The 27,682-nt window shown below is 43.7% G+C and overlaps 1 protein-coding gene across 1 annotated transcript in view; it reads left to right on the plus strand.

The window, feature by feature from the left end:
- The window catches only part of LOC149326831 (serine protease 55-like), a 121,500-nt gene extending 94,515 nt beyond the window's left edge, over nucleotides 1–26,985 (plus strand). The window contains exons 5-6 of the mRNA XM_089564694.1: nucleotides 7,175–7,322; nucleotides 26,806–26,985. Coding sequence (XP_089420820.1) covers nucleotides 7,175–7,322; nucleotides 26,806–26,985 — 328 coding nt within the window. The remainder of the gene's footprint in view (nucleotides 1–7,174; nucleotides 7,323–26,805) is intronic.
- Nucleotides 26,986–27,682: the final 697 nt, after the last annotated feature.

The raw sequence follows: 27,682 nt of genomic DNA on the forward strand, positions 1-27,682 counted from the left end.
ATTTCACTGAGTCGATTCCATTCGCCAATTGTTTTAACAAAAAAGGAGTTTGCGTAAGTGCCAGTCCTTGAGTGATACTCACGAATTTTGAGAGTATGGTCTGTGCGCCTGGAAACATAGTGAGGCTCTTTCAGATAGATTTCTCCATTAATACCGGTTTTACTATGAAATATTGTGTATAAGAGTTTAAGTCTTAGTTTCCTTCTGCGAGAGGCAAGTAGTTCCCAGTTGAGCTCATTCTTCATGGCACTTACGCTATCCCGCCTTCGGAATCGTCCTGAGACAAACCTGGCTGCACGGTTTTAGATTCGTTCAATGTGCTCAGTGAGCGTCTTGTTCGAATTGTCCCAAACCGCACAGCCATACTCCAAAATAGGTCTGACGCAACTCAGATAAGCTGTGTTTTTTAAATTGACATGCGAACATCGCAAATTGCGTTGTATAAAATTCAGTGCTCTACTTGCCCTGCGCACCAAGTCATCAATGTGCGCGTTTCAGGAACAATCAGATGCCAGCGTTATGCCTAAATACTTATTCACTGCCTCTTTACGTATTAGTTCGTTGTTAATCATGTATCGAGAATCAGTTGGTTTCTTTTTCTAGTAAAACAAACATGAATGCACTTTTTGACATTTAAATTCATTTTCCAAGTGGAACACCATGATTCAATTCTTGTTAGGTCTGTTTGTAAACGTGAAATATCGTTCTCAGTAACAATTTTTCTGTACACAACGCAGTCATCGGCAAATAACCGCACAGAAGATGAAATTGCATCAGAAATGTCGTTTACATAAATCAAGAACCAGAGTGGTCCCGAAACCGAGCCTTGCGCAACGCCCGATGTAACATTTACGTATCCTGAACGTTTCCCATTTAAAACAACACATTGTCGCCGCTGAAACAAATAATTTTGAATCCATTTAAGTACAGAAGAGTGAATATTTTATAAATGAAGCTTGTTAACAAGGAGTGAGTGTGACACTGTGTCAAAAGCCTTGTGAAAACCTAAAAAACCACAGTGAATTTTTCCCCCCACGTCAACACCTGATGCTAAGTCGTGATAAAACTCGACTAACTGGGTCGTGCAAGACAACCCCTTGCGAAACCGATGCTGTTCTTCAAATAACAATTTGTTTTGAGCTATATGTCTCATTACCTCTGTATATAGGATATGTTCAAGAATCTTACATGCTATTGATGTTAGTGATATGGGTCTATAATTACCAACTTCTTTTTTGGGACCACCCTTGTGAACAGGAACCACGTGAGCAATTTTCCAGTCATGCGGTAAATTGCCTGTTGCCAACGATTTGTTGTAAATCAAATAGAGATAACGTGAAATCGATTCCGAGCACCTTTTAAGAATACGTGGTGAAATACCATCAGGCCCAATAGCTTTACTTTCGTCAACATTCTCTAACAGCCTCTGAATACCACCTACACTAATTTCTACTGACTGCATTGGGGGGACATTGCTCACAGGCGGTACAGTGTTTGAGTCGTGTATCGGTAAATATACAGATTGAAAGTTGTCATTAAGACACGTTGCCTTGTCTTCATCGTCGGAGAGGACCTGACCATTATGAACTAATTCACTGATTCCTAGTCATTCAGACCCGCATTCCCTAATATACTTCCGAAATAATTTGGGGTTTTCTTTCATGTTTTCGCTGAGTCTGGAAAAGTAATCGTGCTTTGCCTGTTTTATACTCACTTTGTATTCACTGGTTAGTTCAGAAAGTTTTGTAAAGTGAAGAACTGATTTAGTTTTTTTAATATGCGAAGTGCACGCTTTCTCCTCCTAATAAGCGACATGATTTGTCCTGTCACCCATTCTTTCCTTCTTTTCTTAAGCCTTGATGATCTGGTGTTTGGTACAAACATATCTGTGAGCTCGAGTAATATATTTTTAAACATTAACCACAACTCATGCACATCACATTCTTTCCCCAAGCACTCAAATACAGGCAAGCGATCAAGAAGCTTTTCAGACATACTGGGATAGTCACCTTTTTCAAAAAAATATACCGTCCTTTCAGTACATGTTTTCCGGCGGTACACTTCTGAGTTTACATTTGCCATGGCAGCAAGGTGGTCACTTATACCCGGAGTCACGTTCACAGAAGTCACAAGATTAGGTGAATTGAAAAACAGTAGATCTAAAGTACGTTTATCGCGAATTGGCCTATCTACATGTTGTAGCAGCCCAAACGTATCAGCTATATTTTTCATTTCCATGTTATTACGACCGCGAGTTCCTATTGCGCATGAGCCATCGTGCCAAAGCAAATCGGGAAGAATGAAGTCTCCCCCGAGCAGCAAAGTCTGAGCGGAAGCCTCGGAAATTATGTCACGCAAGTGTTGTAATGCTTTTAAGTCAGAATTCGGTGGGCGATAAACTACTCCAACCGTTAGCGCAGTGGAATCAGGCATGGCTATCCGGCACCAAACAGACTCGATGTCGTCGTGGCCAAGATTTAACGCTGATGACGACAGATCAGTGCGAACAAGCAAGAGAACACCTCCGCCCAGGCTTTGCCTATCTTTGCGATAAACAGCAAATTCCTTCGGGAATACTTCACTGTCAGCTATCAGCTATCAGCTGTCAGCTTGGCTTCAGCCAAGATTCTGTCCCAAAAATAATGTCAGCCTTTGCGGAGTCGATAAGTGCAGCCAATTCGTCTGTCTTGTTCACTACGCTGCGACAGTTAACAATTAGCGCTACAAGGCCCCGGCGTACACATCTGTGGTTTTCGTTACGGTGTCATGTTCTTTTGATCGGCACAACCTCTTCATTGTCTGCATCCCATACAAAAGCCCTGCCGTTAATTATAAGCTTGTCATGGTTGAGCGTCACCTTAATTTTGTCAGTCGCTTTTGCTTTACCATATTCCCATAGTTGCTTTCACACTTTGCGGGTTTCCGGTGAATAGTCCTGGCCTACGCTATACGAAGTATTTTTGAACTTCTTAGCATTTATCATGATGTTCTGCTGCTATTTTTGCGAAGCAAATCTGGCAATAAGTGGTCATTTTCCCATTTCATTGTACCGGCCGACACGATGTGCTCTTTCGATATATTTTGGTTCGATATATCATGGGTCTGACTACGCCCACTGCAAGGCAAATGCCTCGCCCATACCTCTTCAAATAGCCTTGTGCTATGCCAGGTGCGGCCATCCTTTCCCCGCAGACTTCTCAATCTCATCCGTCTACCTAACTTTCTTCCGCACCCTGCTGTACTTGCCTTCTTTGGAATCCAGTATTTTACATTTAACAACTACCGGATATCTTCACTTCGCCGTGTGGAAACCGCGCTGTACTTAAACAAACACTTTTAGGACGACAGGCGAAGTGAAGACGATGAACCACCATCTCACCCCTGTATTTACTCTCTTAGCATTGCATGCCTCGACAAAGCCCATTGCTTCTTTTTGATTTCGAGTAGGATGTCATTAACCCGCGTTTGTTCCCTGACCCTCTCTACTGTCTTCCCTTTCCACTGCTCGCGTGTTGTTCTTAAGTTGAACGTCAGCAATAGTTTAAAGGGGGCTAGCTTGTCGTTCGTAATGACACAGGGGTGCACTATCTTCGGAACAGGCAACAGAAAGAATGCACCAGGAGAGATAGTCACACACAAGCACAGGGTCCAACGTCAAATTGAAAACTATTCGTTAGCCTCCACATTTCTTCACCATAGGTGAGTAGCGGTAAGATACAGCTGCTATGTGATTTCAGGGATATTGGTAAACTGCCAAATGTTTTCCACGCCACTCTTATTCCTATAGTTACGTCACTCTCGTGATCCAGATCTGCGGTCACTACCAATTCCATACTGCCTGTCCCTCCTGTAACTGCTGAACATTATTTTGGTTCTCTGCATAAAATCTTTTAGACCCATCCTTCTGCTCTGCCTGTCTAAATCATTAATCTTGCTTTGCAGTTCATCCGCTGAGTAACTTAACAAGGCAATGCCTCAGCGATTCACAGATTGCTAAGGCATTATCCATAACTCTTATTCTCAACTGTTCCCAATCCTGGCCTCGGAATACCGCGAGCAAACCGGGCACATGTAAGTAAATGTGGAGCATGTGTGGCCCGGTTTGAGCAGACAAAGGTTCTTGGTAAAAGTAAGGACAGGACAGCACGGATAAGCCTAGAAGCCTACCACATACAGAAACTTGGCAGCGAGTGTATCAGCGAACCTTCTTTATCATTGTTCCAGGCTGAGATTGACTATTTCAATACAGCTACCTGTTGATTAGATGAAAGATAAACGGAAGTGTGATGCCCTTACCTACCCGCGCATGCGATCGCGATTTGTTGGCTCTGACACAACCCTTGTTTTAGTTTTTTGTCTTTTTTATCATTTTTTTTTTGTCACGATCCTTCGGCCTATAAAAGGTGTGGCTTTTGACGAATAAATCCAGTTGACAGCGCTTGTGTGTGTGTTTCGTCTCTCTTGTCCGTGTCTTTGTTTGCGCTATAACATTTGTACTTCAAGACTGAAGAAGTTCAAGCCAAAAGGTTATGACAATATCAGCACACGCGATATGCTACTTATACAAACTAAAAAACTGACCACTGAAGTCATTAAACGTTAATATTAGGCCCAACGATCTAAAAAGAAGTCCTGTATATTAAAGCGCAAAAAATGAGTGTGCAAACTACCTACTCATTTCTATTCTATCGTCTATCTCGCACATTTTGCAAAGGCAGGTGACACCCAGCACGTTGTTTTTTAGCTAGATAATCTTCAAGAAACCTACAGAGTATCAATTCACCATTGAGAGAGAAACAACTTCATTCCGAGAATTCTCGGATCACTAAAACACCGGAAGTGAAAATAATTAGTGCCGTTTGTAGATCTATTAAAAGCATTTCATAGCGTTGGCCGCATACTATTTTAGTTAGCGTTTTAAGCTATGGGTTTTTTGACAAACTGCAGTAATTTTTTTCAGTTCAAGTTCACTGATACACTAGAGGAGTTTAAAACTTATTGCACATACCATGATTTTAGGACAGTAAAATGTGAAGATTCGTAAAGAAGTACACAAGCCACATCACTGCTCAATACTTATGTTTCTTCTTCTAACATGCACACAGCACAGCATTGGCGCAAGTCTTCAGTGACTTTGATTTTGGGTGCAGAAGGTTTCAACAGCATATATGTAAAGTAATCTACTGGCTTGTCCAAAATTGAATATATTTAATTTTGAAAGCACTCAACAATCTGTTTCAGAAACTCCGCTTAAACAATAAATTCTTAAACAAGTCACTTTTTTACATAGCTCGCATTGTAATTTGTGCATTTGAAATGGCTTACGATTTGAAACTGTCATAATGCATCAAGGAATTACTTTGCATATATTCTTTTGCATCTCCATATATCATGAAATATTCCTTCGCATATGCGATTAGAGGTAAAACTACGACCTTAGAGGTAGAACTACGATTCACTTAAGACAAATCATATTTAATGCACTGGCTCAATTTGTTTCAACCCAAGGTGTCATATCACATAAAACTTGTGACTAGAAGAGCCATAAACCCTATATTAAACATCTGTAAAGAGTATAATTACGGTAGTATGTTACAAGAGGTTTACAAAGGGCGAAATACAGCAGGCTTGATAAACCTGAAGGGCGGGAACTAATTCATTCTCTTATCTTCACACATTATTACTGGCCAAATGTTTTAAACGCACTCGGGAAGAAATATCTTTCCTTAAGGTTGGTTTGGTTTGGTTGGTTTATGGGGGTTTAACGTCCCAAAGCGACTAAGGCTATGAGAGACGCCGTAGTGGAGGGCTCCGGAAATTTCGACCACCTGGGGTTCTTTAACGTGCACTGACATCGCGTAGTACACGGGTCTCTAGAATTTCTCCTCCAATGAAATTCAACCGCCGTGGCCGGGATCGAACCCGCGTCTTTCGGGTCAGTAGCCGACTTTCCTTAGGGAAAAAAAGGAAAATATACGTTGGGTTATGATGTTTCACAAACTGTAGCCTCGAATGAATTTCCTTTCACTGTGATCCCTTGACCTGTCCAATTGCTTGACTATTGGTCTGCTCATTGACCAGCCACCTGTTTTACAAGCCTATAAAGCAGCCGTAATGGCTCATTGGTTATGACACTCGAGTGTTGACCCGAAAGACGCGGGTTCGATCCCGGCCGCGCCGATCGAATTTCGATGGAGGTGAAATTCTAGACGCCCATGCACTGTGCGATGTCCGCGCACGTTGAAGAACCCCAGAAGGTCGAAATTTCCGGAGCCCTTCACTACGGCGTTCTCATAGCCTGAGTCGCTTTAGGACGTTAAACCCTCATAGACCAATCCAAAATGTGCTAGAGATAGTTAATGAACTAGGTGAAGAGTTCGCCGGCTTCGAAACCAAAGGAGAAATGCAAATGCAACAAGACGATGGTGCTTATCTTTACTGGTGCACCGCTTATCGCCGTTTGCGTTTTGAATAATACTTCGTCTAATTTGTGATTTTGCTTCGTTGTCACTCAGATAACCTGTCATGGGTAGGTTCCTTACTTAGAGCTCCTATGATACCTTTTTTCCTCTGCTTGTCTCAAGAGTTACAATGCTAAGTTTTCCACAAGCATTTATAATTTTGAATGACATGCATCAGGAAGCATGCTCCGATACACCTCAATTTGTTGCTTTGTGCCGATGTTCTTTACTCAGTCGATGATGCACTTGATTGGTAACACAATTTCCTACAAGCCACTGCAAGGCTGCTCCTGCCTGTGCAATAAGAACTAAAAATTCTACCTTTATCACGTAGTCCTTAAAATATCTACATACGCTTTGTGCCTAGCTTGAATAGGCAACAAAAATTCGTAAAAAATGCGGCTGAAAATTCTTTATTTCATTGGAATCGCCATAAGTCAACTAACACGCATTCCTTTGTTTTTAGGTTTAAAATATGATTCCCTTTTCGCGGCTACATTTCTTACCGAGATCCACTCTGGTAGAAAAACAGTCTTCTGAAAGCGCCATAAGAAAGCCTGGCTTGCCTGAGCAGCGCTTAGTGCTGCAATATTTTGTCTCAGATGTGCCAGTGATAAAAGCAACCACAGGTCTGATATGGTCTTTTGTAGCGACTTAATATTGACATGACGCCAGTTTGACTTTTAACCTTTTTTTTTCTTGTCACCCCATAGCAAAGTAACTCTGGGCCTTCTTTATGCGGCGCAAACAGTCTTACCGTATGAGGAGTGCACGAAGAGTTTCGGCGGCAAAGAGCAAGCGGACGCGCAGACGCCGTTGGTGGTGCTGTGCGCTAAAGCGGAAGGAAGAGGCATATGTAAGGTGAGTGAGTGGCCGTGCTCAAAGTAGACCTACACGGCCGAGAACGATTTCAGCGTGCTTGACACCGGCGGTCTTTTGACGGTGGCATGTCAGATTCGCCTTCATCGATATTCACCAACCAATTCATTTACTCGAACGAACTGCATTGGCAACGCGAAAAATATTTTCAGCAAACCGAAAAATTGAGTGTCTTCCTGAGAGATGGACCATCCAGGAGCGTTTGGTTCTTTGGACAGCGCATTAGTATTGTTATTCACAACAGCGCACGAAACACGGACAAATGAGGGGAGAATCGACAACACAAGCGCTGTTATAATGCGCCGTTATAATGTTCATTTTGCGCTGCATAATGAACAAGTACCAACTCGCCCAACTTTCTTCACCCATTAGTATTGTTTTGACTTATCACATCTCAAAATCTACAAGCACTAGGCAAAGCAGATACGCCCTGTGTATGCAGAAGTAACGCACACCTAATATCTATTATATGGTACCACACCCACTAGGAGTAGCTGCCACACGATCGAAAATTCAAAAGGATCGGCAACAAGACGACCAGAAATTTAAAAACCAGTTGCAACGACCGACAAAACTTGAATACGCCGTCCAGTAAACGTTTGCGGAGGAGCCTAAAATATACAGCAACAGCTACGAGACGAAGTTAAAGCCGACCGCCTCTCGCCACTTCACGCTGCAAAGGGCGCGCAGGCGGCCAGGAAGCCATGGATGGAACCCGAATGCATCCATCCACACGCGTGACGGGCCAAACAGAAGAAGCGTGAATCATGGCGAGAAAAAAATCGGCATCAGGCGTAAATCATCAGAATCGCGCAGCGAAATCGTCGAAGTTAGTTACCGGTACATGCCAGGCACAGGCGTTTATAAAAAAACAATGGCAGTAGCTTAGCTCAGCAAGGCCAGGATATACAGAAGTACGTGATGCAGGGCTTGTTGGTTCATGCTACAAATATTTTCACGGCGCAAAAAGGCACACCACAGGAAAAGACAGAAAGGAATGGACAGAAAGAGGGCCAACTACCAACAGAGTTTATTGCGGAAAACAGCTTCTTGTATACGCCAGTACATTATCATAAGAGAAAAACAACATAGTCGCGATTTATCTACTGGCCACTTACCGCTTACAGATACCGCTTAAGTGCGGGAGTGTGTACTACATCGGCCAGACTGGCCGGTGTTTCAACGAAAAAGCTGGTGAGCACAAAAGGACGTTAAAAAAACAGTGAGCTGGGGAACCTCCCAGATCACTGCCGAGAGTGTAAAGGATGCGCACCTGTGCTGGACAGGACGGAGTTTATCGGTAAAGGCAGAGAGCGCGTTGAAAGAGAGATTGTCGAGGCTTATCACATACAGGAAGCTGGGGCCACGTGCATTAGCACTACGTCGGTAAAGCTTAGCGCCCGGGAACTGGATTTTTTAGACGGTCATGTGTAGATTGTCATATTAGATATTAGGCTTTTCGTGTTCTTAAATATGTGAGCTGTGTTGGGTGGGATCATGAACTGGCTTGTAGATAAATCGTGACTATGTTGTTTTCCTGTTATGATAATGTACTGGCTTATAAAAAAAGCAGTTTCCCGCAATAAACTCTGTTGGTAGTTGGCGCTCTTTCTGTCCATTTCTTTCTGCCTTTTGCTGTGGTGTGCCTTTTTGCGCCGTTAAAATATTTGTAACAGGATATACGTAGCGAAAGCAGTTTCGTCTACTGACATTTTGGTAGCGACACGCCGTCGATATCGTTCAGAAGCTTGGCGGCGTATGCCCGCGAGACGTTCCTCTCGTCCCCGCAGGGGGGCGTCTGCAGCATGCAGGCAAGAAAACAAGGACCTAGTTAAGTGCCTCAATGACTATATAAAGCAGATTGGAGACGGTGTCGATATTATTTTGCTTGGAGACATGAACGGCCACATCGAGGATCTGGATGGATACACAGATTGTAACGGGAAGTTAATGCTAGACTTGTGTGAGCGGCACAACTTAGTTATTGTCAATAAAGAAACTAAATGTGAGGGACAAATCACGTGGGAATCCCGTAACACGCAAACAACCATTGACTACTGTCTAATGTCGCAGGGCATCTATAGCAAGCTCGCAATAATGGAAATAGACGAAGAGGGAAAGGACAGCCTAGGAAGTGATCATAAACGGATTAGTCTACAGTTGGGAGCCCTAATCAAAAGACAAATGCAACGAAGTCCAAAAGACAACGCAAAATTAAATGATGAACAAATAGCGCTAATATCAGCCGATATAGAAGAAGTATAATGAGAAACGCCACATGGAAAATTGGGATTATAATCAGTTGGAACTGCTCATCGCTACAAAAATGAAACAAGTGAAAGGAGTTAACCGCTGGAGAGGAAAGAGGAAGCCACGAAGCTGGTGGAATATGGAAATTAAGGAGGCCGTCGAACAACGACGGGTGGCTTCAAGGGAACACAGGGAAGTAAAGAAGGCGCAGTTATCTGTAAAGGAAATAGGAAAAAAATGGGAATCTTATCGACAAAAGAAACAGCAAGTTCAGGTCCTAGTCCAGGCTAAAATAAAGCAGTCCTCTGATAAATGGCTGGCTGAAGTTCGCGAGGCATATAAAGGGGGGCCAAGAAAATTCTGGAACCATATAAGCTGGTTGGGAAAACAAATGAAAGAAAGCAGGAACAGATTATAGATGCTGAGGGAAAATGTTTAGAGGGAGACGATGCTGTGGACTACATTACGTCATTTATAGCTGCGTCTTTTAGCAACGCCAATGGGGTAATCTCCCCAAGTGAGGCGGCAACACAGGACAGCACAAAAGAGAACAGCTTAGAACTGACTAGTCTTAACTGGGAAAAGGCGGAAGCGAATATTCCTAAAACCACATCCTGCAGGGATAGACGAAATTCCAATTAAGCTGATTAATGAACTTGGCCCAAGAAGCAAGGGCGCGCTGATAAAAGCATTGGAGGCAGTCATAACAAATCAGCAAATTCCGCACAGCTGGAGACAGAGTAAAATGAATTTGATTTATAAAGGGAAAGGAGGTAAGATGAACATAAAATCCTTCCGTCCGATTACGATAACATCTGTTATGTACAGGCTGGCAATGCAGGCGGTGAAATTAAAAATGCAGTCATGGGTAGAAGGGAATAGGATACTCGGAGAACTTCAGAATGGGTTCAGAAGGGGTAGGCGCTTAGATGATAGCCTGTTCGTGCTTACCCAATGCATATAAATAGCTAAGGCGGAAAATAGACCTCTGTTTTTAGCCTTTCTGGACATAAGCGGTGCATACGATAACGTGAACAGGGAACTCCTGTGGAGCATATTGAAATATTTAGGTATTGGTGATGAGGTAATTGATTTTCTACAGGAAATCTACCGAGATAATGAAGTTGAAATTACATGGGAAGGGAAAAAAAGTACCACAACTGTGGGGGTGCACAAAGGATTAAGGCAAGGTTGTCCTCTATCACCGCTGCTGTTCATGCTTTACGTGATAAATATGGAAAGAAGGCTAGAAGAAAGTAATCTGGGTTATAATCTATCGTACAGATTAGGCGGAAATGTAGTTGAGCAGCGACTCCCGGGTTTAATGTATGCGGACGATATTGTACTCTTAGCAGATAGCCAGGAAGATTTACAAACTTTGGTTAATTGCTGTGGAGACGAAGGAGACGCTCTAGGATTCAGTTTTAGCGCAACTAAATCAGGTGTGATGATTTTTAACGATACAACTGATCAGGTGCTTAAAATACAAGGCCACGAAATACCCAAAGTGGCCGATTACAAATACCTCGGGATATGGCTAAACGAAGGGCAGATATACACGGAAAAGCATGAACAGGCTCTTAGGGCAAAAGGACGAAGAGACGCCGGGATAATGAAACATAGGGCATTATGGGGGTACAACAAATATGAAGTACTAAGAGGTATTTGGAAAGGAATAATGGTGCCGGGACTTACTTTCGGCAATGCGGTTCTGTGCTTAAGGGCAGAAGTTCAGTCGAGATTAGACGTAAATCAGAGAGCTGTTGGAAGATTAGCACTAGGTGCCCACGGTAAAACCACAAACGAGGCAGTACAAGGGGATATGGGCTGGGCATCGTTCGAGGCACGGGAAGCTAAGAGTAAAATAATATATGAAGAACGCCTGAGGAAATTGGACGATAACAGATGGGCAGCTAAGGTATTTAAATATTTATACAGAAGGAACGTTGACTCACAGTGGCGGAAAATAACTAGAAAACTAACCAGTAAGTATGCCGGTCATGAGGACGGAGAAAGAAAGAGCATTAAACGACAGGTTAAAAACGCGGAAGTTAAAAATTGGATGAATTCAATGGAAAAGAAACATAGTGTAGAACTATATCGATTCTGGAAAAGGCAGATCAGGAAATAATTTTTCTATGATAACTCAAGAGGCAGTGCCCTACTTTTTGAAGCTAGATCAGGGTGTCTTAGAACGCGCAGCTACAAAAAGAAATTTAACGAAGAAGATGACACATGTGCAGTGTGTGGTAGATCTGTGGAAACAATTGAACACCTCATAATCAAATGTGATGGTATCCATCCGGATGTCGATGCAAGCACAGTCACTCTTTCTGAGGCCCTAGGGTTTAAAGATAACAATGGTCATGTAAATAAATCTGCAGTGGAAGTCAGCAAAAAGCGATTGGAGGATTGGTGGCTGAAAAGCAGAGATGTGGCATAAGGTTAGAATTGTAGGAAACCGTAGGCAAAGGTGATGGAGAATCTTAATGAGAATTGCCAACACAGTAAACAAAAAAATAATAAAGAAAAGCTGAGCATGGTGGCAATTGCCACCACCCCGTTTCAAAGGGGGCGCTCCTATCCATCCATCCATCCATCCATCCATCCATCCATCCATCCATCCATCCATCCATCCATCCATCCATCCATCCATCCATCCATCCGTTGGTGAGTGGCGACACCACGGGGTTTTCCGAGCATCCGCAGGAATATCCCCGTAGGGGCATGATGGTGAGCAGTGGGCATGGAGGAAGAAAAAACTAGGAGGGAGCGTGACGTCACAATCTTGAAGCCTAGTCATAAAAAATATAGTGGAAAGCGTCATGGGAAAAGGGCCCACACGTGACAAGGCAGCGGTTGCTCTTAGCCGGATTTTGGTTTCGGTTTCGCTCTCTCGCTCTACGAGCAACTGCGCGACCATCTGCTTGTGTTCACTGACGGCTCCGTGGTGAGCACAAACTGCTCGCTCGCCGCAGCGGCCACCATCCCCGAGCGACGCGTGCGCTGACTGCGGCGCAGTGGCGACATTGGAGCACATTTTCCTTCGCTGTGCCGCTTCTGGAGTGCCGCGTCGCGAGATGCTCGCGGCCTACAGGGCGCTGGGAATCATCCCGGAAAGTCTCGAAGCGCTCCTGTGGCCGCGAGGCAGTGCGCGCATCTGTGACAGAACAATAGTGAGCCTCTGTGCGTTCATCGAGCAGGCGGACTGGACTTCCGGCTTGCTCTTCGTGACACGAACGCTCCGTGGGTGCTACCTCGGACGGTATACGCGGCCGGGCGCCCCACCCCGGCCGCTAGTGCAGTGTGCCGCGCGCGTGATTAATCCGAGACAGGACGATACGTGCGCGCGGCTATGTAGTACGTACGGTTTACTTCTTTTTGTGATTGTGCGCAGTGGCCTGGAGACCCCGCGCAGGGGCAGACGTAAAGCCGCCGGCGCTCTCTCTCTCGACAGCGAGAGAGAGCAATACTTCACTGCTGCATTTCACGTCGGAACCGCGTATGTGCGCGAGCGTACTCGGCGCGACTTGTGCTTCGAGAATAGCGGAGAACGGCGGGCCCATGGGCCCGCCGAAGTCCGCCTGCCGAGAAATAGAATCTTGCGCAGCGCGCCAGAACGCTCGTTAAACACGTCCGTCCGCCGTGAGCGCTCTGGAAGCCACTGCGCCCTTTTTTAGAGGCTCATTTTCTTCGCCTACTCTCGAGTTCTCCGCTTATAGCATGCGCTGAAATAAACGCTCCGTATGTGTGTGTAACGACGAAAGGAATTCCTCTCCATTCTCTTTATGAACTACTGTTGAACGGTGACGAGGTCGCGGCCGCACCCTTTGATGAAAAGTTCACCTGCAGTTTTCTACAGTGCTCCCAAAAACTCAAGAGTGTAATCAACAGAAGTGTTGAAACGCGGAGCCTTCAGACAACCTAGAGCTCGGTACGCATTCCGCCAAAGCTGCAACACAGGCGCTGCGCTTCTGCACTACATCGGAGCACGGACGTTCACTAAAAAGCACCGCTGGTTGGCAGTCTGGTAACTGTGGAGGAGGGCCTATTTCCCAAGAGTCAGTGCGCAAAAGGGCCCTCGGCAGCGGCGTCAGAGGAGCATGGCTTGCAGAGGCTGAGGGCACTCTCTCCTAGTTTTTTTTTCCTCCATGGCAGTGGGCCACCACGGACACGAGCACCCGCGCTTAGCCGTGCTCGGCATCGCCGTGTCCGGGGAAAAGGGGATCCTGGTGGTTGAGCCGATGCCGAGCGTTCGGACCTTTTAAGGCCCCTCGGCGGAGGCAACACACCACTTTGGCCCCAGCTTCCTGTAGACGGCACCTCCGGCCTGACCCGACCGGGGGAAACCGGCAGTCGCCTTTTCTTCTTCTTCTTCTTCACCTCTTTTCCTGTCCTCCCCTTCATCTTTCACGTTCCTATTTTCTTTCTCGAAACTTTCCTGTCCTCTCCTCTCTTATTGGCTTTTTCCTTTTTCCAGGCAGCGAGGGTTAACCTTGTGGGGCGAACTATTTTGCGTTACGTCATATTGGGTTATAGTTGGGGTGTACAGCTGGCGTCGGCAGGGCTTGCTTTCAAGTTTCTGCCCCGTCCCCTCGTTGGGTTCCATGGTGGGTGGCTGGCACCACGGCCGATAAACACATACATTCTATGGCTCCCCCTCCCCCCAAAAATGATCGCCCTCAGCAAAGAGGGCGGACCGAAGTAACTGCTCAGTTCATAAACAAAAAACAGGAAACGTTCCCGAAGTATCATGTCATACAAGCACCAAGTAAAGATGGTGAGCAAATGTTTGGTAAGTCATTTATGACGGCGTATTGTCGGTCCTTACTTAAAAAGACAGATAAATATTGCTCAGAACTGGTGCGAGGCACGAGCCGATACATACACCAGTTCTGAGCAATATTTATCTGTCTTCTTGCAACCGAAAACTTTCTAGCAGCCTACCAGGTTTGGCAATCGCAAAAATTTTTAGATACGTTGATGACTACTTAGTGTTGCTGGAAGGTCGCAATGAATGCTCCGCTTCCACTGCTGCTGTTCTTTCTACATTTAAAGAAAGCCTCCAACCTCTGGTTTTAACCTTTGAAGCTCCAGAAAATGATAGCATACGCTCCCTAGACCTCACCCTCCGCTTCTGAACGAATCATGTATGCTGGTGCTATGGAGCCCCGAGCCCAAAAGCCCCTCCTACCCAGTGATTCTGAGCATTCCAAAGTAGTGAAAAGAGGGATCATCAGCGTGTGTTTTAGGAATGCCATTGAAAAGTCACGCCACCACCATCACTTCAAACCCATAGTTTTGACATTTATTTATTTATTTATTTATTTATTTATTTATTTATTTATTTATTTATTTATTTATTTATTTACTCATTTATTTATTTATTTATTTAGGGAATACTGCAGGCCCAGTGAAGCGTCCTGGCTGGAGGGGCACAATAAACACAATACAAAAAGCACAAAACAAAACTACAAGGCAAGCCAAAAAAATCAAAGAACGGCCTGTTCAAAGGCATCAATGTCAACTGTTGATGATGGTGGTAGCTGATTCCACTCGGTAATGGTGCGGGAAAAAAAGAAAATTTGAATGTGTTAGTTCTGGCAAAATAAGGATTTAACGGTACAGTGTGCCTGTTTCTTGTTGAACTGGACGTTATCGGTTGGAGATACAAATTGGGAGCCATTGACAGTTTGTTATTTTTGAATAGAAAGAGAAACCTTAAACTCAGTATTCTACGCCGAGTTTCAAGGGACTGTATATTATAATAATGGTTTATTTGCGCCTAATCAATACATGGCGCGGGAGACCCGCAGTAAAAGCTGTCACAAGCGACAGCTTGTGACAGCTTTTACTTTGTGTTAAAATATGTTCTGGATATAATTGCACCCACGTTAACACACGTATTTAATTCTTCCCTATCTACTGGCGTTTTTCCCACCAATATGCAAGTCGCCCGTGTCAAGGTCTTACACAAAGGGGGTGACAAAAATAATTTAAGCAATTACCGACCAGTATCCATCCTTCCGATTTTTTCTAAAGGACTCGAAAAAGTTGTTAATATACGCATTGAAAGCTTTTCAAGAAAACATAACCTCATAACGGATCACCAGTTCGGTTTCTGAAAACACCGCTCCACAGAAGACGCTCTTTTAATACAAAAAGAGGTAATTTTGGAAAATTTCGAGAAAAAACTTACAACTTTAGGTATTTACTTAGATTTCAGCAAGGCATTTGACCGTGTAATTCATCCAATATTACTAGAAAAATTAGAGCACTATGGATTTCGGGGTATTTCACTTAAGCTCATTCGGTCATACTTGACTGGCCGGCATCAATATGTTGAGATAAACCGAAATAAATCGCACTTACAAGAAATTCCATCGGGTGTCCCACAGGGAAGCATTTAGGACCCATTCTTTTTCTTTTCTACATCAACGATATTGTAGAAATTAACAGAGATTGCACAATTGTCATATATGCAGACGATTGCACAGTATTGATATCTAGACAAAACTTAGAAGAAATAAAAACAGATGCCAGTTTATTCTGTAACAATCTACAGGAATGGTGCCGAAAAAATAGCCTGATACTAAATGAATCCAAAACAAAATGTATTCTTTTTCGTGCACCCGGAGTCCTACCTGGAATATCTCCCACCATTACCTTCGGTCCGTATACATTTGGGCTGGAAACGTGTGTGAAAACGCTTGGCATGTTCTTTTCCGAGCACATGTCCTGGAACGAGCATGTTCAACATCTGTCGACAAAGCTAAGTAGGATTGTAGGTACAATAAACAAACACCGTCACACCCTCCCACTAGCTACAAGAAAGCTCTTATATAATGCCCTTTTCTATTCACAACTCCGCTACTGTATGCTGCTTTGGGGAAATACCACCAAGTCAAACATCAATAAACTTGCCTTAATACAAAAACGGGTCATCCGCATTATTGAAAAAACATCATTTTTAGAACACACAGAACCCCTTTTTCTCAAACATCGCATTCTAAAAGTGGAAGATATGTACTCTTATAACCTGTTAAGTAAGTACAAGAATGCAATACAAGGAAAATCTGAGACATTTCTGACCTTAGCTAGACTACAAAAACCAACAAATACCTATTCATTTCGCTATCAGTCACCATGGCTCATTCCATTTTCCCGTACAATGTACGGAAAACAACGACTAAAACACGCCATACCACATGCGCTCAATGAACTGGACGAAAAACAAATAGACATTCTGCAAATGTCGCACAAGGGAATTTATAAAATTTTTGTTTAACCTGTATACCACGGATTCCTTTTTTTCTTTTAATCTTGTTTCAAATGTCTATTTTGTTTATTGTTCTGCACGTGACAATTCACAATTGACTGCTCTTTTCAGAGGACTGTTTTATCAATTTTGTAAAACTATGTGCTGTGCAAGTGCTTGCTGTCTGGGTGGCGGGAGCTTTGTCAAGCTGCAACTAAGCAGCTTTTTCTTCCGTCACCTTTTTTGCTCAAGCAAAATAAAGAAATTTCTTCTTCTTCTTCTTCTTCTTGACAAAGCCGGAGGCCCCCTATACACTTGACAGCATCATAGGCGCAATGAAACAGCATGTCTCATCCAAAAACAAAATAGAACAAAACATGAAAACATCTGCAATTACAATCACTCATAAGAACTACATAAAATTATACAGAAAATGTGTTAGAATGAAGTTAGAAAACACTTACAAAAACAATGGAACATTCCTGTGCGATGGCAATGAGTTTAGCGAAAGTAACAGATAAATTAAGCACATTTTTGCTTCAAATAAAATTCAAATCAAAGTGAAAACAGACAAGCGGTACAGTCAGGGTAAACAACAACGTGACAGAGTAAACAGGAATGGCAAGCGAAGTGTCCTAGTACATGTTGAAATACCGGCGTAGTGTTTTGAACGTCACCTTTTAAAGTTGGTTATGTTTATGATTTAAATGATTTAGTAACCGGGGTAGTTTATTCTGTAGTGTTTGTAGGCCGTATGTTGTGCGAAACGTCCTTACTTTCCAGAGCTCCGTGTGACGTGTCTGGCGTGTAGTAGTGTTTTGTTGTAACCTGGCTAGACGATGTACAAATGAACTGTTGCTGGCGTTTTCATTCTTAATTGCCTTGCAAAGGATATAATCAAACAGCTGAAGCAAGATGTTGAAGCAAGATTATGTTGAAGCAAGAGAGCAGATGTTGAGTCAGTGGTGCGATATTTAGAAAATATAAACCGAACTGCTTTGCGCTGAAATTTTTCAAGGGCATTAATGTTAGTCTTTGTGTGAGGATCCCAAACAGTGCATGCATACTCAAGTTTTGGTCTAATCATGGTGTAATATGCCAATTGCTTAACGTTAGGGGGAGCTTGTTTCAACTTGTGCCTAAGAAAACAGAGATTGCGAAACGAAGAAGAGCATGCGGTTTCAATATGTTTATTCCAACTAAGATTATTCGTTAGTGTTACTCCTAGGTACTTGTATTCTTTGACTTCTGAAAGGTGCCGAGTGGGAATATTATATGAAAAGGAGTGACTGTTTCTTTCATTACTGATCCGCATAAATACTGTCTTGTCAGCGTTTAGTTCCATCCCCCATTTAACGCACCATTCACTAACATTCTGTAGGTTATTATTAAGTAAAATCTGGTCGCCTTGAACTTTAACATCATTAAACAAAACACAATCGTCGGCAAACAACCTAATTTGAACAGGATGAGAGATGATGTCGGTAATGTCATTAATATAGATAAGAAACAGTAATGGCCCAAGGACACTGCCCTGCGGGACGCCACAAGTGACTGGAAGTTTGTTAGAACAATGACCATCGATACTAACATATTGAAATCGGTTAGATAAATAAGCCGCAACCCAATTAACAATAAAAGAAAGAAGACTTATAGTTTCAAGTTTATGGATAAGTTTATTTTGCGGAACTAAATCTAAAGCTTTCTTACAATCTAGAAATATGACATCTATTTGGCCGGAATCGTCCAGAACTTGAGCGAAATTGTGAATTCCGGATGTAAGTTGGGTGACCGTAGAAAAGCCTGTGCGAAAACTATGCTGGAAGGCCGATAATTTGTTGTTGTCATCAAGAAATGTTTTAATGTAATTGGCTACGATATGTTCAAGAAGTTTGCAGCATGAAGAGGTCAACGATATGGGACGGTAATTATTAAACAATGCGGCATCACCTGCTTTGTGTATAGGAACGACACGGGCCACCCTCCAGTCGGGTGGTAGACTTGAAGACAAAAGAGAAGCACGAAAAATGATCGCAGGAAAGTGAGAAACCATCTCAGCATAATGATGTAAAAATGAATTCGGTATTTCGTCAGGCCCAGGAGTTGCTTTTGTTTTAAGATTCAAAAGCACTGCAAAAATACCAGGTTGAGATACGAGATCGTGCACAGGCTGGGAACAAGAATCACGAGTTGTGAAATTATTTGCAGGTTGGGAAAACACACTGTGAAAATATGAATTGAACTTGTCAGCAATATTTTTTTGTTGGTGAGCAACGTGCCATCATGCATCATCACAGGCAGGGATTTTTTTCTTTGGTTAAAAAATTCCAAAATTTCTGACGAGCGTTAGGAATAAAATTTGGCAAAAATTTTTGAAAGTAATGTCACTTAGCAGCCGCAACAGCTTTGGTCAAAGAAGCCTGCTTCATTTGAATGATGTTGTGAGGGACACGGGTTCTTCTTAAGCGTTTAAGTTTTCTTTTGAGATGCAAGATTTCTCGCGTAATCCAGATATTAGATTTGCCAGTTTTTTTAGCTTTTGATGGTATAAATTGGTTGATATAATATGTGCATATGTCTTTAAACTTGGTCCAGAGATCAGATGTGTCAGTTCCGACTAACATGCTGAGACACAGGTCTAAAAAATCTAATACACTCTCATCCCTGGCACGCAAGAAATCTTCTACAAGTACGGTTTTGGGCGGTACGGCACATTTATCAGCGACGAAATCGCAAGTGAAATACACCAACTCAAGTTCAGATAATCCTTGATGGATCGGAGCAGAAAACATTTCAAGAGAGCGGTTCACAAAAATCGAGTCAAGAATGGAAGCAGATGAGCCATGAATACGTGTAGCTTGTCCGACTACCTGTTTCAAATTGTGACAGCATAATATCAAATAAGTGTTGAGCATTTGCGCAATGTCGTGTATTACATGAGGCCAACTCTCAATTAGTGTTACGTAAGTTAAAATCACCGACAAGAACTACGTTTTTATGTTTGAATGATGACATGTGTTCCGACAAATCGCGTAGAAACTGAGGAGGGGAATCTGGAGCTCGGTAAACAACGAATAGAAAAATGGAACGGCCCCTAAAAGATAGCTTTAGGGAAACGCTTTCATGGTCATCGATTTCGCGAGTTAAAGTCGCATGAAAAATTCAGGGGGCACTTTGACTGTCTGAAGTGCGTAGAGGCGAAAGCGTTCTCCGCACCACTTTCGCTGCTTCTGTGGCACTGGTGGCGTCACATATAATTGAGTACTAATTCCTAAGTGATGACAAATTACTAATTAATGCTGATTAATGCCTGAATACTAATTAACACCTAATTAATGACGCTTAAGCTTCGCCTTTAGGAGTGGAACGCGACAGCGTGTTGTAGCGCTGCCAGGGAGTCCACGGAACGCCCCCACCCGTTCGGCGCGATGCCTTGCCCTTTGAACGCAACGCTTTTTGAGGAAAGGAAATGGCGCAGTAATTCTCTGTCATCTCGGTGGACACCTGAACCGCACCGTAGAGGAAGAGAGGAAGTGGGAGTGAAAGAAGACAAAGAGGGCCCGCAATGAAGAAAAGGAAAATTCCACGGAACGCCACCATCCGTTCGGCGCGATGCCTTACCCTTTGAACGCAACGCTTTTTGAGGAGAGGAAATGGCGCAGTAATTCTCTGTCATCTCGGTGGACACCTGAACCGTACCGAAGAGGAAGGGAGGAAGTGGGAGTGAAAGAAGACAAAGAGGGCCCGTAATGAAGAAAATGAAAATTACACGGAACGCCACCACCCGTTCGGCGCGTTGCCTTGCCATTTGAACGCAACGCTTTTTGAGGAGAGGAAATGGCGCAGTAATTCTCTGTCATCTCGGTGGACACCTGAACCGCACCGTAGAGGAAGGGAGGAAGTGGGAGTGAAAGAAGACAAAGAGGGCCCGTAATGAAGAAAATGAAAATTACACGGAACGCCACCACCCGTTCGGCGCGTTGTCTTGCCATTTGAACGCAACGCTTTTTGAGGAGAGGAAATGGCGCAGTAATTCTTTGTCATCTCGGTGGACACCTGAACCGCACCGTAGAGGAAGGGAGGAAGTGGGAGTGAAAGAAGACAAAGAGGGCCCGTAATGAAGAAAATGAAAATTCCGCGGAACGCCACCACCCGTTCGGCGCGATGCCTTACCCTTTGAACGCAACGCTTTTTGAGGAGAGGAAATGGCGCAGTAATTCTGTTTCATCTCGGTGGACACCTGAACCGCACCGTAGAGGAAGGGAGGAAGTGGGAGTGAAAGAAGACAAAGAGGGCCGTAATGAAGAAAAGGAAAATTGTATTTTAGGAAAGGAAATTACGCAGTCTCGGTGGACACCCGTCAAAATTCAGGGCGGCACTTTTTATGCGTAGCATATTGCAATCACTGAGTTCAGCCCTTGGGCGCGGCCGGGCAGCCACCAAACCACGTGACGTGACGTCACGACAGCCGGAGGAAAAACCGTAGGTAAAGATGATGGCGCTTCTTAGTGAGAATTGCAAACACAGTAAACAGGAAAAAAAAAGGAAAAAAGAAAACAGGAACAACAAAAAAACGGCTGAGCATGGTGGCGGTTGCCACCGCCCCGTTTCAAAGGGGGCGCTCCTATCCATCCATCCATCCATACGTCACGGAGGAAAAGCTGCTGAGAAAATCGAGTGCCGCCAAGCAATACCTCGCGCAAAAAGACCGCGCAATATGCTACGCATTCTTGGCTTAACCAAACTAAGCCTGGGCATCTTTTTTTGACCTAAAGTGTGGCCACTGATGTGTGGTTAAGATGTTAAGCTTCACCTGTAAGAGTGGAACGCGACAGCGTCTTGCAACGGTGCCAGGGAGTCCATAGAACACCATCGGCAATTCGGTTCTACGCCTCGCTCGTCGGTAAATTGTTTTTTGAGGAAAGGAAATGTATTGTTTCTTATATCTCGGTGGACACCTAAACCTCGCCAGAAGGGAAGGGAGGAGGATGGGAGTGAGCGAAGACACCGTATTCACTAGACGCGCCTTTGTTCATTGCAAACCTTCGAGCTGGCATGGCGGAGAGAGAGAGAGCAGGAAGTCGGAAACAATAGACCATGTTTTTTTACACTGTTGGGAAGAGGTTTATTTTTTGGATGTGTTGCAGCGAACCTTAAAGAAACAATTTCCGCTAGACCCGTACGGCATTCGGTACTTATCTGTTGAAAATGAGGATGGGGTGCCGTTCGACTTAATAATGCTGACAGGCCTCCACTGTATATGGCGCTCCAGAATGGCAGGCTACCATTGTGACCGAGACGCAAAACCTGCCAGGATTTACTTTCGCGAAAATATGGACATGTTTCTGGCCATTCAGAAGGCCGCTGCGGACCCTCCGGAGTGGCTGTCAAAACTAGAGCCGCTCTGTACATTGTCTGAATTTTAATTAGACGAAGCCAGATTCATGCTGGCTGACCACGAGTCGTATGTACATAGCGTTTATTGTGTTTTGTGGATTGTTTGTTTTGTCCAATTTTCTTTGCAAAATCCAGGCAATAAAGAAAAAAAAAAGCTGGCATGGCGGAGTGGATAGCAAGCTCGTCTCGCACGCCGAAGACCGGGGTTCGATTCCTGAGCTCGACGAATTTCCTACTCGGTTTTATTTATTTATATGGCCTGACTAGAAAAGTTAATTAGGCTAATTGGGTAATTAAGCAATTAACTAAGCTCAGTCCAACTTGGAGCATCACTATACGATCCCTTCAATTGGTTGCATGGTTACTAGCCAAAGTACAATTGGCCCCGTTTGAAATTCGCGCACTGTGACGTCACGACCGTTTCGACCAATTGAAAAGCGTGACATTTCTGTCGACAACTGCTGCTTACAACGATGAGACATTAAAGGCTTTCACCTTAATATTATTTTTGACCAAAACCGCCACTCCGCCACCGATTGATAATCTGTCACGCCGATAGATTTGATAATTTGGAGGAAAAACGTCTTTGTTATCTATTTCATCGCGAAGCCACGTCTCAGTAATGATGACGATATGTGGATTATAGCCAAGAAGAAGTGCCTCAAGCTGTTCGCTTTTGTTGATTAAGCTCCGGGCATTAATGTTTATAAGTATTAATTCCTTCTTGCTCTGCGCACTACGTCATTGACTCTTTCCGCGATGGCAGTTTCACCCTTGTGCTAGTGGTATCATCCCACGAAAACATTTGGCCAGCAACGATCAACTTATCATTAATTAAGGTCACCTTCATTTTCTTGTCTCTCTCAGTTTTAGTACTATCCCATAATAGTTTTCGTTTACTGAGGGTTTCCTTTGAGTAGTCATTCTGAATAGATACTATTTCTCCTTTGAGCTTGTGAGCGTTTTTAAGAACTTCTTGCTTTTCATTGTAAACCTGAAAAAATATCACAGGCCTATTGACAGTGTTCATTCCTAAACGATGAATTCTACCGACAGAAGTACAATGAACATCAAGTGTTTCTGAGAAAATTTCAGTCAGAACCTTCTGTTTTAGATCAGATTCTGTCTCATCTGGTTCCTCGCTTACACCAAAAACGACTAAATTGGAACGTCTACTGTAATCTTCCATATAGACCAGTTTCGGCTGCAAGGCGTGAATTGTGCGTTTCATACTATCAATACGTTCTGTTTGTTTTTCAAATCCACAAAGCGAGCGCTTAAGTCAGATATTGTTATCTCCAAATCTCCTTGTTGTGTTCTGAGGGCTACAATCTCTGCTGTTAACTTGGAATGAGCTGTAAGCAACTGCTTTAATAGTTCTGTACGGTGCTCATTGGAATTATCAGGCCCAGGGTTAGATTCAATGTCACCACATAAAAGCAGCGCGCAAACACAAAACATGTCTTGTAATAAAACAGCGCAAGGACACAGGACGAGAACGGAGGGAAGACACAGAGCGCTGTGTGTCTTCTTTCCGTTCTCTTCCTGTGTCCTTGCGCTGTTTTATTATAATATGCTTATCCAACTTGCCCAAACTGCCATTTTACTGCACAAAGCACCTCTTGGGCAATGATAACACAGCGTTGTGGGCACTGCAGGACTAAAAGACCGCTGCAGTCACTTCTAATCGTAGTAGAATAACAACCAACCTGTGCAAAGCAGAAGAACAAAGCGTAAGGCAACATGCCTAAGTGCGGTCCACTGTGCCCACTGAAGTTGAAGGCTGGCTGTCGGTCTTTTAAACGAAGGTCCGGGCAGGTCACATGGAACGGGGGTGGTGCTTGAAGAAGGTAATCATTCCGCCAGGAAATGAAACCTCCCGCATCTGTTGTCAAATAATCTTGAAGGCACGTGTCGACTGTAGCGGTATCCTGATGAAGAAGCAGTTTGGACGGACCGAGCAGAAAAACCTGTGCAAAGCAGAAGAACGAAGCGTAAGGCAACATGCCTAAGTGCGGTCCGCTGTGCCCATTGCAAACTTGCCCATGCAAGTTTCGCGCCTTGTAGCCGCTGGGTATCAACAACTGCTGTGTTCTGTGGCTTGCCGCTTGTTAAACACCATCAGGGAAGTGAGGCCGATCAACAGGGTCACACCAATAAGAAGACGGTTGTCCTTCCGTACATGCATACTGTTAGCCACAATCTGAAGAAAATTGCAAGCAGGATTGGCGTAAAAGTTCTTTTCTCCGCACCTGTAAAGCTCGGTAGACTGTGAGCGAAGGTTAATTGCGAAGAGGCATCACCTAAACGGTGCCTCATAAAACACCGTGGACCTTTTGTACCATGTGAGGTCGGGGTTGTTTACAACATTCCTTCGTCTTGCGGGAGACAGTACATCGGACAAACTGGAAGATGTTTTAATGAACGATTGCTTGAGCATAATAATGACATGAAAAAAGTGGCCACCAAAGGCAACCTTGCTGCTCACTACAGAGGGTGTGAAGGATGTAACTCTATCTTCTCCGATGCACGTGTCGTCACAAGGCACAAACAAAAGGACACCACAGAAATTGTCGAAGCATTCCTAATCACAAAAGCTGGTGAAGCATGTGTTAGCAACCCCTCTGTATCATTGGCAAGAAAGGAACTTGTGTACTTGGGCGAGAGTGTGCATTGATATCGGCTATCGTCACAATTGTCGTGTGTTTTGGTCGTGTGCCTGTTTTGTTTTTTCCCTTGCACCATGCTATAAAAGGCAAGATTGTGCATTAAAAAATTATAGTTGCAGTAAGCGCCTCGTCCATGTTGTTTCTTTGTTCGTCCTGTCCCTTTTGCACTTTGTATCAACTAAGTTTGACCTCCGACTTCTACCTTCTATATCTTCAAGCCTGGCTTGATGCCATGCAATTGCATCCTGCACACCATTGAAAGCTGTGCTTATGTTTTCAATTTGATCTGTTTTCATCCGCAGCTCTTTTTTGTTTGCCTCTATGTTAATTAAGCGATCACCAAAGTTCCCCAGTGCCCCTTCTGTCGCCTCTAAGCGAAGCCTTTCTGCCCCTCAGTAAGTATCTGAAACATTTCATCAACTGTTGGGCCAGGATACATCTCTATATCTCCACAAATAAGCAGCACACATGAGCAGTAGCAGCTATAGGCACAGTTTATACATGTGCGTGGGCACGGCAAGAGAACAAAAACCTATCGACAGATCGTATGGTGCAAACATAACTAACTTGTAGCAGGAAAAGACCGAGCATTTCGAGCACCTTGCTTGCAGCGCTTTCGCCGCGCCCCCTGAAGACGGATGGGTGTGGTGCCGAATTTATAGGTCCAAGGGTCGATGACATCACGGTCGACAACGTCCGATATTTTTGGAAAGTATAAATGGTTAGATTCGCCTTCTAACTCAATGAAGCACAATAATGCCCCTACGTCAGCAGCCCGGAGGATGGTTAGCCGCCTTGCATTTGTTAATGACAGTCTTTCCAGAAAGATTGAGTTGACAATCCTAGAATCTGATAAAAATCCTAGTACAAGGACAACGCGCTATAAACATGAACAATCTATAGCCTAAATTTTTGTTCGCACTAAACCATTTAAAGATAGTTTTTTCCTCCGCACAGTCGCACAACGGAATTCTTTACTGCGTGACATATTTAAAAGCAATGATTTTGTGAAAAATTAGAAAGCCGTATTTTGCATGCCTAAAGTATCCTGTTTTGCTTACAAAAAAGTTGGTTTGTCGTGAAAGTCGCATTCCTATCATACACTACACCTACTTTTGCCATCTATTGCATAGCATTTTTTTTCATGTTTTTTTAAAGATGTGTTTTGTTCCTCATGCGTTCTTTCTCGCATTGAGTATTCTTTTTGTTGCATTCTTACATTTCTAAGCCCCTCCTTCTTGGGTCATAGCATTGGCCTGCAGTATGTACATTCAAATAAATAAATAGATAAATAAATAAATCTTCACATGAGTACGTCGTTTCAGTACCTAACATAAAAACCGAAACAGAATTCGTTAAGAAACATGCCCAGTTCGTCTGATTTGTTTCGCGTGCTTTGGATATTAGAGTGCAGACCAGTGAGACAGCTGCTGTCAAAAGGGGAAGTTATATCTATAGGTGCAGTATTAAAAAAAACAAGACACTGGAGCAGAGATAATTTTCTGTGCGCTTAACGAATGGTTCCCGCATTGGGCATCTTTCCGAAGTTAGGTTCTCACTCAGTTTTCTCATACGAGAGGTTTCTGATTTCCGGCGCTTCTGTGACTTCAGGGCCTGATAGCCTTATACTCGCTAGCACGGTTCATAACCTTTTAGATGATCATCGAAGGTCGAGGAGAAGACGAAGATGTCGTCTAAGTATACAACTTGTCATGATGATGCCATTAAACCTGAGGACATCACCAAGACGAGTTTGCCACTTGAGGCTTCTCTGTATCAGGCCCATTACACGCTGGATATTGCTGGGGCAGAAAAATCCCAAATGACATTACCAATAGCGCAACTGCCAACAGTCCAATAGAGGAAGACACCTTGTTTCTCATTTTTGCAGGGTGATTCCGGCGGTCCCCTTACCATCACCCACGGTGGCCCCAGGGTGACTCAAGTTGGCATAGCGTCCTTCGCATACGCCTGCGCTCATCCAACGAAGGCTGATTTCTACACGCGCGTCTCGACATTCGTACCATGGATAAAAAGAGTGCTCGGCCGTACTGCAAGAAAGAAGAGTTGAAGGCCAAGAAGAAGAACCTTTTTCAAGGCCCCCATGTGACTTGCTAGGATTTTAACATTGGATATTTCATGTCAGTGCACTTTAGCGTGCTGACACAGGATAACAAAATAACGCAATAAGTGATGACAACGATGAGCATCAGTTGGTGACAGAAATTTTTCTCTGCACTGTTCAGGACTCTAAACACTCTGCGCATCACTTCCATCACCCGTAATTTTGTCGGGCCGCCTTGCAATCAGCAGTGAAGAAGCTTAAGAAAAGCGAAAAACTTTCTGTATCGAACGTTAATCTAAGAATACTGCAGACGCATGTTAAAACAAACATTAACCGGTAAACTTGACACAGCAGCAGAAAAAGTAATGTTCGTATTGGAGGCCTTCATATGTTTACAATGCGTCACATTTTATATATTGTCCTTAGTGCCATGCCTGTACCGATTCAAGCGTAAAGTCCGAAACACACATCTGCAGCATTTGGCGCTCTAATAAAGATAGCATTTTAAATGGTACCTTAGTACTCATTTTGTTGCATAATTATCACCATCATCATCAGCCTGACTATGCCCACTGCAGGGCAAAGGCCTCTTCCATATCTCTCTATGTAACTTGATCAGGGTGGATGTTTGGGCGAGTTGGTTGCTCATGATGAAAAACTGTAGCGCTCGAGACGAGGACACAACGAAGACGACAACACATGC

Source organism: Amblyomma mixtum, chromosome 10 (genome assembly GCF_055824585.1).
Source record: "Amblyomma mixtum isolate Tamu chromosome 10, ASM5582458v1, whole genome shotgun sequence".
Taxonomy (NCBI): domain Eukaryota; kingdom Metazoa; phylum Arthropoda; class Arachnida; order Ixodida; family Ixodidae; genus Amblyomma; species Amblyomma mixtum.